The 16,894-nt window shown below is 43.8% G+C and overlaps 1 protein-coding gene across 5 annotated transcripts in view; it reads left to right on the forward strand.

Moving 5' to 3' along the window:
• The first annotated feature begins 1,131 nt into the window (after positions 1 to 1,131).
• Positions 1,132 to 16,894, forward strand: part of LOC147465797 (protein ENHANCED DISEASE RESISTANCE 2-like) — an 82,767-nt gene continuing 67,004 nt past the window's right edge. Inside the window, exons 1-6 of one of the 5 annotated variants that reach the window (XM_086521985.1) lie at positions 1,135 to 1,475; positions 1,547 to 1,898; positions 2,033 to 2,110; positions 13,193 to 13,246; positions 13,348 to 13,413; positions 13,507 to 13,613. In XM_086521985.1, the coding sequence (XP_086378111.1) occupies positions 1,653 to 1,898; positions 2,033 to 2,110; positions 13,193 to 13,246; positions 13,348 to 13,413; positions 13,507 to 13,613 (551 nt within the window). In that variant the 5' untranslated portion in view covers positions 1,135 to 1,475; positions 1,547 to 1,652. Of the gene's footprint in view, positions 1,899 to 2,032; positions 2,111 to 13,192; positions 13,247 to 13,347; positions 13,414 to 13,506; positions 13,614 to 16,894 lie in introns of all 5 variants that reach the window. The other 4 variants (XM_086521978.1, XM_086521990.1, XM_086521999.1 and 1 more) reach the window with 4 other exon arrangements.

Genomic DNA, 16,894 nt, shown 5'->3' on the forward strand with positions numbered 1-16,894 from the left:
TATACGCTTGTACGCATGGTGAGAGTGTATAAGAGAGAATACAAAAACATATTTACCTATGTGTGTCATATGAAGTATGTTCATAAGAGGAAACATGTATGGATGGATGTGAATGTATGAAAATAGTATAAATGTATGTATGGATTTGATTGTGTCGTCTCTACATGTATAAAGTTTGGGTATCAAGAACAATGGCCTCCCGTTGGAAAGTGTGCACGTAGCGCTCTTTGAGGAGCTTGACATTTTGCCATAATTGCTTTATCTTGGCGCATCTTCTACTCTCATCTTTTGTGCAAGAGACAACGAGCACACGCACGCCTTCTTTCACCATCCCTAAGCAAGCGCTTCTCTGTTATGTATGGATTTGTGTGTATTATGATAGCCTACATGTATGAGTAGAGATAAATGTCTGTATGTATAAATTTGTGGTATGTGTATGGATTTCAATGCAGGTAAGTATGTACCGAATTGAGTGCATTAAGAGAGTATGCATGTATGTATGTATCAAGAGATACATGTATGTATGTATGTATATTAGTGTACCAATAGAGTATACATGTATGTATGTATTAAGAGATACATGTATGGATATTAGTGTACCGATAGTGTACATGTATATATGTATTAAGAGATACATGTATGTATGTATGGATATTAGTGTCTCAGAAGAGTATAATAGAGGATTTGAGTGTATCATGAGAGTATTCCGGCATGATTTGAGTGTGCTAAGGATGTGGTCACACGAAGTACAATTATTAGTAGCATCTTACTGATGCATGCAACTATGCCAAAAATAGGCATAGCCACAAAACGCCTTGCATAGTTGCATATAAGGCAGATAACCAGTGCATGTGTGATCATGCATGAGGCTCAATTATTTCAAAAAGTAACAGGTAACTATGCGTCGCATGACGACCGCCTTCGTATGTATGTGAATGTATGGAAGGAAGAGAGTCTACATGTATGAATAGAGGTAAATTTATCCACACTCTCTGCATTTTACGTGAACGACCAATTTTTTCTTCTTCCCCTACCTACCGTCCCCGTCAGCTTGCTACTCTTTTCACCTCCTAAGCCGCACTTCATTCCACAGTAAAAGCGACTGCATTCTTTGATTTTGAGAAGCCTGTTGACAACGCAGGAGATCCAGCTTCTATAGGCTACTCCCGGGTGGCTTTACAAGTCACACACATACAAGCACACACATATTCGCACACCTGTGTCGTTTCCTCTCTCTCTCTCTCTCTCTCTCTCTCTCTCTCGCACACCTGTGTCTTCTCTCTCTCTCTCTCTCTCTCTCTCTCTCTCTCTCTCTCACACACACACACACACACACACACACACACACAGACACACACACACACACACGCGCGCGCGCGCGCGCACACCCATCCACTCAACAGCGCTTTCTTGATCGCAGTTTCGACTTACGTTTAAGCAACTGCTGAAGTGAATGACGAGTTCTTCATCTACAGGTGATCGCCAACACCCTATATATGATTTTTTAACAGGTTACTTGCTGCGATATAAATTTCATGTGCATCAGCAGCAAGGCGCCCACAGCTTTGTGCATAGAATTAAGCAATGCTGGAGCCAGGCAAGCTTGAAGATTCCTCATTTTGTTAAAAGCCCATAAGCGCAGGGGAGCTTTGATGGCTGATGTGCCAGAAAAGCTTGGTAAGAGCGGCAGTGTCAATCATGAGGCCTTGCAGGATCCGCCCCTTCCAAATCGAGCTTCTTCTGTAAAAGCGCGCAGAAAGATGCCGAAAACTGTGCGTGAGGGCTTCATGGTGCGCTTTGGTCGAAGGAAGTACGGCCGATCCTTTTTTCACAAGCGATTTTTTGTGCTACAGCCTGGTCTCCTTGCCTATTACAAAAGAAGGCCTTTCGATAATGATGTGAGTCTTTCCTCCTCCTATGTTACTGTCATGTATTAGCAAGGTCAATGAAGGCTTGATCCCTTATAATTTTTTCTGAGTGGATTTTTTTCCCCAATAATGCCAATTTAACGCCCTTCACTTTTCTGCTCCAGCAGATACCAATTAGATCACTTTCTCTTAATGCGAACTGTAGAGTCGAAGACCGAGGAATGAGACATCATCACAACAATGTGAGTAGTTAGTTTCAAGGTGTCACCTTAGAATTAGCCAATAACATTATTGTGTGTATTTTGTTTTAAAGAAAATAGTTTATGTTGATTTGATGGGGGTGGTGAATAGCTCCCTGGAAGTGTGCTATGGTATAAATTATAGTAATGTAAACAAGTTGTAGCCGCTTTAGGGGCAGACACATCACCTTCTAGAAAAAAGCTGTCTTTTTATTTCAGAAGGCAATATCTAGCTAGGTTTTAAGTGTGCCATAGTTTCTTCAGTATTGAATATTTGATCATTCTTTGCCTAGGCTTGTCAAGAAGGGTGTAGTGTGCAAGCACACATGGAGGAAAAGTAAGGAGGAGAGGGAGAAAAAGATAAAATGCAAGGGCACGGGAAAAGAGAGAAAGAAAGATATATTAACGTCCATGGGAGGCCGAACTTGACATACGGGACAAAGCAAATACATCTTTGGGTGGTCTTCCACTTCATCATAAGAAACAGAAAAGAAACAAAACTAAACATTTAGTAGCTTAGAGACCCATGGTCGTGAGCTTTCTTTTACAATGGCTCCGGTGGCTTTTAAACTCACAAAAGCTCATTTTCAAAAGTGGTAATAATCCATGTGTTTACATCCAAAATTGAGAAGAAATAGAATATGTCTACTTTGTGGGAATGGGGCTCTTGAAGTCCCCGATGATTGCTTTTAAATTGCCCACTTCCCTTCTTTCCTTGCTTCTCTAACCTTTGCCAGATCACTAGCTCCGTTTTTTTTTTTTTTGTGTGTGTGTGTGTGTGTGTGTGTGTGAGAGAGAGAGAGAGAGAGAGAGAGAGAGAGAGAGAGAGGAGTTTGGCTATTTAGCAGGTTTTGCATCACCAGCATGTCCGAGTATCTGAGATTTTACCTGCCCAGTTCTTTGGGGTTGGTCCATGGAGATTTCGAGATGTCTCTTTGAGGAGCGGGCCACTTTGCGTTGACATGTTTTTCCTGTAGTTGTCAAGAGAACGTCACATTTTCCTTGGTCCAGAGAGCTCCCATGATCAGATTCAGAGTGCAGGTTTTACATGAGGGTTCCTTTTGGATGAGGGTGGTTGTTTATGATACCATACCAGAGCAGACAATGATTGAGGCTAATTACTCTATGGATATCAGACAGTTTGCAAAGTTGTTTGAGAGTTAGTTTAGTGAGGCCTTAGGGAAGTTGGTTTGGTCAGAGAGGGAAGTTGGTTTGGTTAGAGAGATCTGCATCTTGGTACCTTCCCTTTGCTTTTGTGCTGGACGACAATTGGGTCTCTCTTGCCTCTCTTATAGTATGACTGTGCCGTAGATGTGCATCCTTTTTGGGGATATCACATTAGGAAACGTTAAGAGTGGATGCGGTTCATGTTGGAAAGGACAGCCTAAGGGATCAACAATCCCTTGGCTTATGCGAGCTGCTACAAGAGGTTTTTACAGTGGAAGCTTTATATCAGTTAGATACCTAGCACTCGACGTTGTGGTGTTTGCTACACGGAGATTTAGGCAAATTTGTGTAGGCTTATCACAAGCCAAATAGCTTCATTTGACTTCATAAAGATATGCCCTGCCTAACATGTCTTTTAAGAGCGACTGCTCTTCTTTTGAGTAGAGCAGGTGTACAATTTAGCTTTGTCACATGGGATGTAGTATCTTGGCTCATGCACCTTCTAGGAGCGCATCTCTACTAGGTTGTCTACAGTAGGATCTCATCTGGTGGCCTCGAGAGTTCCTTCACTGTCTTCTTGGAACACCCTCTCCAACTCTCGATTTCAGGAGCTAACTTCAACGTTGTTAGACTTACACCACTTTGCTGCTTCACAGGTCTAGGGCATACTTGTAGGGCTAGTATGTCTCCGGGCTTGCCACCCATAGTCTAGGTTGTACCTAGTCCGGCTGCCCAAGTTTGGGGCCGGCCGCCTACCTTTGTTCGGGAGCCCACATATATTTCCATATATCATTTTCCTGTTGGGTCGTGGGGATTTTTATTAGGCCTTGCCCTACCTCCCCTTGGGCACCTAAATGCCTAGTGATCTTACAAAGTATGCTACTTAGCACAATATTCAGGGTTTAGCATTAATGGTATGGTAGTTAGATTGCCTAGTGATTTTACAGAGTATAATGCTGGTTAGCACAATATTCAGGGTTTAGCATTACATGAGTATGCTAGTTAGCATGCCTAGTGATCTTACAGAGTATGCTCAATTAACACAATATTCAAGATTTATCATTATGAGTATGCTAGTTAGCATGCCTAGTGATCTTAGAGAGTATGCTGGCTAGCACTATTCACGGTTTAGCATTATGCATATGCTAGTAGGCACGCCAAGTAATTGTACGAAGTATGTTGGTTTGCACAATATTCAAGGGTTTAGCATTATGAGTATGCTAGTTAGCATGCCTACTGATCCTATAGAGTATGCTGGCTAGCACAATATTCAGGTTTTACCTTATGGGGCTAGGGGGTACCCACTTCCACATCTATCTGGTTGTTGTATTGGGTCTTGACTCTTCTGCTTATGGTAGTCATAGGGGGCTGATTGCCCCCTCTTCACCATATCTTGCATTTGTGGTCTCTCTCTCTCTCTCTCTCTCTCTCTCTCTCTCTCTCTCTCTCGCTTCTGCACGCGTGCACACTCACATGGTATCAGCAGCAGCGCTTCTGCAAAGGTTCTCTCCCCAAGCTTCAACAACCAGTGTTTCTGAAAAAGGAGCATAGATCTGCCAGCGTTTTGGCATGCACCAGGCAAGGGATGGAAATCTGCGTTTTTCTGTCGCGGGGGAACCTCCTCAACCTGCGTTTTTGCATTTACACCTGGCGTTTTTGCTTCTGGCTGCGAGCGCTACTGTTTTTGGGCAATTTCGTCGCGGAAAACCTCCTCCTTCCTTTAGCGTTTTTGGATAGCTGCTGTGTTTTTGCAGCAAAGGGGGCAGTGCTCAGCTTTGCTCCACCAGATCATCTTGCCTACGACACACGGCCTTGCATTCGATGCATTGAAGGCCAAAATCCTCTTCAGATCTACTGTTTTCAGCCATAAACACCTGCTGTTTTCTCTGTTTTCAGCCCATCTGGGGCTGTGCCATTGATTCACCACCCTCCCTACACCCTCTGGATCGTTCTGGACCCTGCCAGGAGCGTACGAGCACGCTGAAAATCGTTGGACAGCAACGTTTTCATCACCTCGCAGTTGCGTTTTTGGGTGGACAGCAGCCTCTTGGCTTGTGTTTTTCACAGAAGATGAAGTTACCTCCTGCCAAGACACCATCTAGTGGTGGTTCGTGCGATCTCTCAGTGACCGCTGCAGTACACGATATCTTCGACATCAGCTTGATCATACACGGGCGTACGATCCTTGGGAGATCCATTCATTCCAGCCATCATTTGGCGGTTGCGCACTCCAGAGGGGGTGGTGACTTTTGGTTTACTATGGACACACCTATGCACTCATCAAAGGAGTTCACACGAGATATGGCCATGCTCATGGAATATGGGATTCCGACCTTCCTAGAGAGGACACCACCATCTTGGGTGGACAGACACTTACCACTTGACCTCGTCACGTCAGACACTTGCTTACACAGGAGCATCTACATGGGCTTAGGTAGAGGATCTTGGATCTCTTCTTGAACAATTTCATTGCTTGGATCTACAAACTGGAGTGGGGCTTCAGTGCTTTGGAATCTCTTGGAGAGTTTACTTGCGAGGTGGCTGAATTCTCTTTGTTTGCTAGTGCACATCAAAAGGGGCACCTCTTCGCGAAAGGGCATCATAGAAGGCACCCCTTCACTTTGGTGGCACCCTTTCCCCAAGGGTTGCACATAGAGTGTACCCCTTCTCCGCACCCTTTCCACACACCCCGCGGCGTTGCAATTCTCGACGCTGGCGCTGAAATTTACTTGCACTGGTTGTTTTGTGCAATTTCCCCAACCACTGAAGCGCTGGCTGAGTCAAGCGTTGGCTGAATCGCACCCTTCCCAAAACATTGAATCGCTAGGCTGAATTTTCCTCTGCGTTGGCATCCTTTCGCCGGCTGTTTTTACGTAAACAATCTGCAGCGCAGCATTTTTAAAACCTCAGCCAAAGGTTTCAATTACTACTTATAATGTGAACACACTTCTAAGTGCACCTCTTCAATAAGTAACGCTTACATAACTAAACACTATGACAGCCAGCCAGCGATTTGAATTGCTGCAAGCTGCTCCTACCCCATCACCTAGCGCTGGCCTTGTGTGCATCTCGTGTGTGCGGTACATTTCGCAGCCATGGCCTACGAACCTCTTCCGTATATTTCGTACATAGATGAAGTTCCCAAGGAATACTTACCGGCATATCCTTTCCCTACCCCGGAGGTCATTGTGATTCCAGACACTTCAGAGCCTGAGCCCGAGCCGGAGGTTATTATAATTCCCGATTTCTCGACTCCAAACCAAACCAGTTCTAGAACCGGCTCCTGCACCTGCTCTAGTTCCTTTGCCACAAGCAAAACTTTTGCCTTAGAATTACCCGGTCTATGTTACACACTACCATTTCTCTGAGTTCCAGACGTGGGTGGTGTTGCATATTTACTTGACATGCGAGCCACTCCATTTGCCGCACTTCGAGTACATCGTATCGACGAGGTCAAGGACATTTCTGATTCCGACCTTGGATCATATTTCTTGGCAGCACCTGGAGACGAGTAGGTATTCGCTTTGCTCGACAATGTACCACACATGTCGTCAGCCTCCCCTCGTTATTCCCTTTGAGGAGTAACCATGCCGACATCACAGGAAGGAGGACAATCAGAAGACGCCCTCGCTCTTATCAAGGAGCAGATGGCAGCACTTTCCACGAGCCTTGCATCACTTCACACTCGCTTGGAGTAGATGCAGACGCAAACCTCTTCCTGGAGTCATACTAGTACTTCTTGGACTACAAATGCTACTTCTCCGCCATCTTCTTTTGAAGCTTTAGTGATCGACCAGAAAGAACCACTCAAACCAAAGGCTTCGGAACTCAAATTTTCTCACCCAAAACATGGTTTCTCAAAGACAACTAGACACAAAGTACCTTCGTGCGAGCAGTAAAAGTCTCAACATGAATATTCCTGGAAATGTTATAGTTCTAAGCAACCTACTTCTTATTCGAATTATCAGCAACAAAAGCAGCAAGTTGAAGCTTACAAAGGATCTCATTTTATAAAGAAATCAACAATATCAAGATGGGCTTACTTAGTGGCACATATATCAGACCCTAGTCAAGTACTTGGTCGTGAATTCTGCGATACTAGACAAGTTTCCCCTCGTGAGCCATGCCCTACATTTAAGTCTTTCTTGTTTGATGGTGGTAAAGTTGAAGATTTATTGATCCTTTCCTTGTGCAAGAGGATTCTTAAGAGGTCTAAGTCCCTCAACCTCTCTCTTCTCAACGAGATGCCTTAATACCTGCTGAAACAGGTGAAGATTGAGAAGATTTTGGTTCTTGTGTGACAACCAAGAAGCACATGACCCTTCTTTGGCCGTGATTCAGGCAGAAAAATTCGCCTCATCACCGCCCTTGCAAAATTAAGTCTTTGTCTCTAAACAGATACCAAATGCAGTGGTGAATGATAATTCTTCAAACTTGAAGACTCCATTCCTTGCCTTCAACGGTGCAAAGGATAAATCAAATGCAGACTCTTGCAACGCGACTTTACTCGCTACAATTGAATCTTTGGACACAACTTGTTCTATTGATAAACCTTCACAGATGGATATACCAAACACTACTTTGTCTCAGTCTACGACATGCCTTCGGGAGGATTTTACTGTTCCAGATAAACCAATGGAATACCTTGCAGATTTCCAACCAATGGTTATCACTCAACAGATAACTGGAGTCAGTTTACCAATAGTTTCACTCGAAGCAGATAAATATTCAATCTTTTCTTGGAAAAAGCTCAAAGCTACAAATGACTTCGACAAAGATGGGACAAGTTGCAATTATGATCAATTTTCAGTTTGGCAAAATAGGTATGGTCAATAATAGTGCCATGACGTGGGACTTGAAAGAAAGAGCTTTGGATGCAGAAGCAAGCAGAAATATATTTTCCTTCTCTCAGAGTTTCTACAACTACCCCTAGGTTCTATTTTAAATGGGAGGGAATGTCACGATTGTGACGTATTCTTTGTCTTGTATTACCTTCTTCACTCGATTCTTTTGCAGATACAAAGATGCACCAGATCTGAGACCCTGATTCTCTGAAGGATGCGTCTCTTTGCCCAAGAGTCGTGTTGGAATCAGGGTTGCAGAGAAATGCACACAGCTTGGAGAAGACGAAGGAAGCTGGCACACAACTGAGAGTGTATTACTTAGCGTGCAATGGAAAGATAGATAGCCCTAAAGTGATGGGTGTATATACAATGCACGGGGAAAAAACCTCATAAAGAGGGAAAAAATGCCCCGACGGTCCTAGTGTGTTCACACACATCACTACCACATGTATATGGTAACAAATCCCCCTGGAGTGATGCGGTGAACGAGAGCTGGCACATGAGTAAAGGGAAGTGCCATGCATAGTAAGAGGGAATGGTCATTTTCAGGTCTCTGTTCCCCGTTCCCATTCCAACTTCCTGTTCCGAATCCCCGTTCCGTGTTTCAAGCATGAGTGTTCGTAACATGGAATGGCGTTTCATGCCCGTTGCTGTTCCCCGTTCCCTGTTCTGAAATCCCGTTCCGGGTAACTATGGCACTGCCATGCCCTGAGGACATGATCAATCCACAAAGGGGAGTAAGCCCAAAGCTTTGCGGAAAGCTTAGAGCTTCTCACGAGACAATGCCTTTGTGAAAAGATCTGCAAGGTTGTCCTGTGTTGGCACATAAGCCAAGCTGATCTCTCCTGCTGAGATCCTCTCCTTGACATAGTGGTAATGCACCTCAATGTGCTTTGTGAGAGCATGAAAAACTAGGTTCCTCGCAACTGCCAATGCGCTCTGACTGTGAGTGTAGATAGTGTTGGCAATGTCCTGTCCAACACCCAAATTAGCCATAAGGCGTCTGAGCCATACACACTCAACCGTAGTTGCGAAGACTATCCTGTACTTGGCCTCACAACTCGAAGTAGCCACAGTAGGTTGCTTCTTGCTCAACCATGATATACATGGAAATGAACTGCCAAGTATGAAACAAAAACCACTTGTGGACACTCGCGTGTCAAAACAACCAGCCCAATTTGAGTCTGAAAAAGCATGTAAGTCTGGCGGCAATGATCCCCCCTTGGGATAAAACAAGCCAAGATGTAAAGTGCCACTAAGGTAGCGGAAAATCCTCTTGACAGCCTGCCAATGCTTAGACCCTTGGCTATGCATAAATCTGCTGACTTGTGAGACTGCAAACTGAATATCCGGCCTCGTGTTGCATACATAAATGAGGCAGCCAACAGCAGTTCGATCTCACCATCCGGCTTGCGTTTCAACTTGTAAACCCACTTTGTACCAATGGCCTTTTTGCCAGGAGGCAAGTCATATAAAGTCCATGTGTCATTTTCTATAAGTGCATCATATTCTGATTGCATGGCAGCCATCCAATTTTCTGAATTTTGTGCTTCATCAAAAGACAGAGGTTCCTCAATATCATGTAAGCTAGACACAACCAAAGCATAACAATCTGATGCATAAGATGCATGGCCAGAGCCTGAACGAGTACGACTAGACAAAGGTGCATCCAATTTACTGTCACGCAATGTATGCACCACCCATTTTGGCATACCTCTAGCCTGTTTATTTTCAGCCCTTTCCTCATCAAGTACATCATGTACATCTCTTCAGTAATAGGCTGATCTGTAACATTTTCGTAAAACCCCATAGGCTGTACATTTGCCTCATTGGAATTTACATTCGAACTTCCACCACTGAAAAGATGCAACAAAGTGTCATAAATGTCCCGTGAGCTTACATTATTGTCTCTAGTACATGACAGCAAGGACTGAACAAAATCTTCCACAAATACATCTTGTGAAACCAGAATACGCTTTGTTTGCGGATGATACAACCTATAACCTTTGCTTTCAGCATAGTTTAATGGTCTAGTAACTTGTGTGTAGCGGAAAATAGCATGAACATAGTGAGCATTTCATTAGAATAGCTTCCTAATGAGAATAACAAGAGTGCTTGGGTGGAGAGAGCAAAAAAAAGTATAATACCTAGTTAGAACTATAACCAACAAAAATACATTTGATAGCCTTATCGTCCAATTTTCTGTGTTGTGTTTGTGGCACCAAAGCATATGCAAAACAGCAAAACACACGCATGTGCTCAGTAGAAGGCTTTTTATCATGCCATGCTTCATATGGATTAATAGACTGTAAAGCTTTCGTAGGACACCTGTTTAGTACATAAGTGGCACACATGATGGCCTCAAGCCAAAAAGAATGCGGCAAAAAGCTTGACTTTTGACCATACATTGTGCCATTTTGGCACGTGACCTGTTTTTCCTTTCAGCAACACCATTTCGCTGAGGCGTATAAGGCACCGTACATTGATGTTTTATCCCACGACTAGCCAGAAATGCATTAAATTCATGAGACATATACTTCCCTCCTCGATCGAAACAAAGGGTACCCATAGTACATTTTGAGACATTTTCAGCCATAGCCAGAAATTGTTTGAAGCACATAAAAACTTCGGACTTCTTTAAGCGGAAATACCCATGCATGCCTGGAGCAATCATCAATGAAAGTCACGAAGTACAGGTAATTTCCCAAGGACGGAGTTTGCATGGGTCCACAAACATCACTATGCACAAGCTGCAACCTGCATGAGGCCCTAACTGAACCATCCTTTGGAAACTTAGAACGCTGCATTTTACCCAAAATACAGCCTTCACAAACATGTTTGACAGGTGCTTCAAGAGGCGGCAAAGAAGCAACCATATCAGATTTCTGCCAACGCAGCATACTGGCAAAATTCAGATGCCCAAAACGTGCATGCCACAATTTTGCATCTGAAACAGCCCTTGAATCTGCAACTGCATTTGCAAAATTTTGTCTACACTCATTGCAGCTTGCATAAAGACCTGCTAGAATATCCCAAGTCTGTTTTGTAGGTTTCACTGAGCGAATGTGGGGAGTAATGGTGCGCTTCAGAGACAACGCAATCAACGCATGAGCCTGCGCATCCTTTATATCCCAACGAGCTTGTTCTGCCGTAAGCAAAACAACTCTAATAGCAGCAATCCTTGCAGCAAGACCTGCAACATCCTCAACATCGCCTACATCCTTAGAACCAGGACGTACATCAATATCTGCACAATATTCCAGACGCCCTTTCATACAAGAACATGTTGCATCATGTAAGCCCACATAGGGTAATTGTCCCTATCCAATCTATCCTCAGCAGCAAACATCTCGAACACATCTGTGTTGTTGTCAGCTATGAAAAATGCCTGCACTTAATGTGAAAACTGCCCAAAATGAGGAGAAACTGAGTGAGACTAGCACGTGCTATATAGCACAACACAACCCGCAGCAGACTCTATGGGACCTATTATGCAGTAATTGGCGTTGACAGAAATTCTGCACAAAATGACGAAATTGCCTGTGCAGACCTGCTTGTAGTGGAAACGGAGGTCGGAATGAGCCATAATAAATAATCTGAGCAGACTAAGCTCTATGAGCTTACCCAAAATTTTTGTCGACTTGCGAACGCTCGCCAAAGCTCACAGAAATCGGAGAAAGTGAGCAGGTGTATGCTGGAGCTGCTGGAGACTAAGCCCGGGAGGACACAACCTGCTCTTATAACAATTGTTGGAATTAGGGTTGCAGAGAAACGCACACAGCTTGGAGAAGACGAAGGAAGCTCAAGGCACACAACTGAGAGTGTATTACTTAGTGTGCAATGAAAAGATAGATAGCCCTAGAGTGATGGGCGTATATACAATGCAAGGGGAAAAAACCTCCTAAAGAGGGAAAAAATGCCCCGGCGGTCCTAGTGTGTTCACACACATCACTACCACATGTATATGGTAACAAGTCGCACCTGTTCGGCGAATAGCCATGCCTCTTTAGCGAATAGTTGCACCTTTACACTGAAGGGTCACGGCTCTACAGTAGAGGGACACAACTATTGGTCTAGAGTCATGTCTTTTGACCTATGGTCATGTCTCTTCATCGCGTCTCTTCAGTTTCTATATAAGAACGCGTTTGTAAGACATTTCAATGGATGAATCAAACACAGAGTCTTCTAAGTCTTCTAAGGTAAGGAAGGAGGACCCTCCTCTTGAAGCGTTGCAAACTTAAGCCAACATGCACCTATCACTAAACAACCTTATCTCAGAGTCAAGTTCAAGTTTCTTAAGTCTTAATCATGAGTTTAAGTACTTAATTAAGGATTAGTAACTAGATTCCTTACAAAATTATCAAACCATACTTGAAATGGGAAAAGTCCCCAAATGTGCATGGAATCTCTATTTGGCAGGTGTATATATGGCCAACCCACAAGTAAGGTCTAGTGCAAGCAGGAGGAAGGTGATTACAATGCGGTAACAATTTTTCTTGGAAAGAATTTATGACAATGTTCAAAGCATATTGCATAACAGGATCCATAAGATCATGTAACGGGATTAGCTCGGGTTCTTACCCAACCCCTCCCTCGTAGGTTGTCTCTAAAAGCTAATGCATGTATTCTTGTTTTTAATTGGAAATGTCCAGAAAGTTTGATAAATTGAGGTTTTTTTACAAGAGTACGTAAAGGTATGTAATTTTTTTTCTTATGGAACAACGTACAGTACGTTCTGAACCACCTTGGAATTTATTATTGTAGAACGTCTTCTCAGATGTGTTGTTTATATGCATGGAGTACATGTCATCCTTCCATTTTCAATGAAGTTTTTCATGCCAATATTGTGTTTAGTGACCCATGTCTTTCCTTTGTTTGGCCTGTCGTAATATTTTTTTTGGTGCAATTCTCCTTATGGTCCATCTCGTTGAGCACAGCACTGAAGCCTGGCTTGACAGATCTCTTGAGGGTCTTTGAAGATCCGAGGCTCTCTTTATGACAACCTAGTGTTTTATATTTGACCTCGTTGTTGGGCACCATTTATATGAACACAAACATTTCATATGCTTTGCAGGTTGTTTATGCTATTTCTATTTACAACACAACAGACCGGTCAAATTCTATCGTGGTGCGTAGTCAACTATTGGAAATTTTGCTATCGATTTCTTGTTTGCATTTAAAATTATTGTAGTCGTTTTGATCACGTTGCTGTGGTGTATGGTATTATAGATGGCATCCATACAGTTACAGGAGGCTATATCTTGGAAAGAAGACATTGAGCGTGTGATTGAGCAAGTAAGAATGGCTGGATAAGACATGATTAAGTTTAGTCTTAGGTTTTATTTGGTGGTCTTTCTCACTTCTGTTATGTACATATATGATTCACAGTCTCCACTTCCCCAATCAATAAATGGAATCAATCAGGTTTTTCGGTCAGAAACAAGAGGAAGTGCTACTCATGAAAGAACAGCATCATCGTCTGATAGTGAATTAAAGTAAGTGCTAGGGTTCATACTCTGTAGAGTTCATACTCTGTTTCTTAGTCTTTATAGGAGAAGCAGCTTTACAGCCTTAATCTGTAAGCTCTATTCCCCTTTATGGCAATCCGTTCTGTATTGGTACAATCGTTTAAAAAATTATGGGACATTTTTTTTCATGAAGGACTTTGTTGATTGTTCTCCGAGAAAAGGAGAGAGTGGGTACTAGTGGAGGTCAAAAAAGGCCTATGAGACAAAGTTAGTCATTCCAGGTGTCCAAGGGTCTGTGTGTTATGGATAAGCTGCACATACAAAGGTAGGTCTCGGTCTGTAGAGGGTGGAGAAGGTAGTGGTGTACGATACGTGAAACAAAAACTTCCAGGCTCCTTGATTCAAGGATAAACTATACATACCAAGCTGAGTTTGTTTCTGGAAGGTGGCAAAGACAATGCATTACAAGATGTGCAGGATAAACCTAATTAAAGTTTGCAACCTAAAGAGGCAAAATAATACAATATTGATATGGTTAACAGGAGGAGCTAGTGTGCTCCCCCACAATCGGGTTGCCACAGGTGTTTCTGCCCATCGGAGTTTCTTTATTCTATAGTGGCAAGCTATAATGTTTTGTAAAAGATGGCTTTGCCACGAAAGGTGTCCCTTGTGTATCCTCTTTGCTACTTGCTTTCAGGCTGACCTCTCTCACATCAGATGCTTGCACCTTTTTCCTTCGTTCCCCTTCTAGTGTGTCATTGATAATAGTAGTGGGTGGGGTAGGGGTTAAATTTCGTGCCTTACCCTCAGTTTTTTTGATGTTACTCTATGTGCCATGTTGACATGCTACACAATGACCTTTATTTGACCGGTAGAAGCATAGGGGATCATTGCTTGGCACCTTTGGGAGCCTGCTTGCAGGCTTGCCTGCATGGACAGATACATTAGAGTAGTGAGGACTGTTGGATAGCCATCTTTCATGAAGGATCATACAATACATAGTTAGGTGTCAATGTGCTGTAGTGGGCAATTGGCAGTATCAGCATGTAGCCTAGGACTATTAACATGCATGTCTCCAATCTTGTCTTGTTAAAATTTCAGAGCATACAATGTTCGCCAAAGTGCACTCAATCGCTTTGCTGTTTCTGCAGATACTGTATATGATGACGCTAACTAAAGGTGACCTGGCAATATTATTGGCACGTGCACACTGGCTCTGTGTGCCACGTGGACACGCCAAACCTACTTCCAGAGCCAAACCATGTCTATAGATCCTAGGGGATTTAGTTTGGCAATTTTGTTAGCCTGTTGTAGGGCTTGCATGCCTGGCAAGTCCATTAAATTAAGATCTGTCAGTCGGGAACCTTCTTGCATAAATGCTATGTACATATGTATGACGGGTGTTGTTACCACTTCGATGGGCATCCAGCCACACCAGCAGCCTAGGATAATTGCACCATGTCAATCTAGTTCCCAAGTCAAATGTATTAATAGGTTGTGAGATTTGCGCTTCACAGTACTTTAAAACTATGTGTGTGCATATAGCGGAATCCTCTTACAGAAAATGTTTGTACATGTTGTGAAGGATTTGGGGGGGGTCTTTAGAAAGTAGCTTTCACGAGAAGATATGGACCAGTCTCCACTCACAAATTTGCTCACCCTTGCATACACACAACCCCGATTACACTTGACTCAAGGAAGTAAAAAGCCACTAAGTTTTGGAGAAAAATTATAGAAAACCTTTGGACTTTTGAGCGTAAAAGTCGCAAGCTTCAGACCATCTCAACAGCCCTTACATACAAGATCGGGCTCCAAAGCCTCCCAAACATACACATAAACTCATCCGAAAAAACGTTCCAATCAAGACTCATACAAGAATTTTCAATTTTCAGCCAAAGAATTCATGCTGGGCCATCGCATCTTTCTGGTGTAGCTTTCAGACGAGTGCTGTTGTGAGTCTCTCTACAGTTGCTCTCTTTGCATACACACAACCCCGATTACACTTGACTCAAGGAAGTAAAAAGCCACTAAGCTTTGGAGAAAAATTATAGAAAACCTTTGGACTTTTGAGCGTAAAAGTCGCAAGCTTCAGACCATCTCAACAGCCCTTACATACAAGATCGGGCTCCAAAGCCTCCCAAACATACACATAAACTCATCCGAAAAAACGTTCCAATCAAGACTCATACAAGAATTTACAATTTTCAGCCAAAGAATTCATGTTGGGCCATTGCATCTTTCTGGTGTAGCTTTCAGACGAGTGCTGTTGTGAGTCTCTTTATAGTCGCTCTCCTATTGTGGCTTGGACGCGGATATTGGTTTTAGAGAGTCGGACACCATACCTCGACATTGAGAAGTTTGATTGCCAGCAGCGGATCTCCCGGTTTCCAGTCACTCTTTTCTTTTCTATCACTCCTTGTCCATCTTTTAGATTCTTACTTGCGTAGCTGCTAGGTGGGGTGTGCTTATACTAGGTTCACTGGCTACGAAGATTGGTTCACCACGGATACAGGTTTGTGCCTGTAGTGATAAACATTTTCCAAACACAGTTCGACTTCGAGATCCTACCACGGAGCGGTTTCCTCTACAGTGTTTGGTGGTTACTGGTCGCTCGGATCAGCGCCTCAAGTGCCATGCTTTTGGGCACATGGTGAGCGATTTCCCTACTCACCCTCCTCGTCGGCTTGAGCCACAACACCCCCCCCCCCCCCCCCCCCCCCCCCCCCCCCCCCCCACCTTAGGGTGTCGTGGAGGTTGGCAAAGGACTACTTGCCGTCATACTTTTAAGCGGACAATGCCTCTTGCAGAACCATCGGTACCACCTCGACAGCTTGTGTCTCTGGCAGTTTCTCAGGTTTTAGCTACTTGCTGGATCAGCCATTGTAGGACGTACCCTCTACTTCCCGGCATCCACCCAGGGCTCCACAGGCATCTCCGCCCATCACCACAATTGTTGCCTCACACTCAGCCATGGAGACTAATTTTCCACCTTCGCCATCCTCACCAGCACCCCCTCCCCTTCCGCCTTCACCTACTCATGCTCCTGCACCACCATCCTTTGCCACCAACCCCAACCCAACCTCCTCCACACACGTTGCCCCCTCATGTGCCCCACCTCCTCCTCATGTTCCTCGATCCTTCATAGCTAGTGGTCCAGCAGCTTGGCAGTTCTTCTGAGCTGAGCACATTGGTGATGGCATAAATCCTTTATTGGCATGCTTGTACATTTTGCAATGTGTGGAGAAGGTGCGCTCTCTACTAGGTAGTAGGTAGAGTCCCATGCTGTCCTCCTCCTTGCTGTTTGGTGG

Source organism: Adiantum capillus-veneris, chromosome 1 (assembly GCF_014529385.1).
Source record: "Adiantum capillus-veneris isolate H3 chromosome 1, ASM1452938v2, whole genome shotgun sequence".
NCBI classification, from domain to species: domain Eukaryota; kingdom Viridiplantae; phylum Streptophyta; class Polypodiopsida; order Polypodiales; family Pteridaceae; genus Adiantum; species Adiantum capillus-veneris.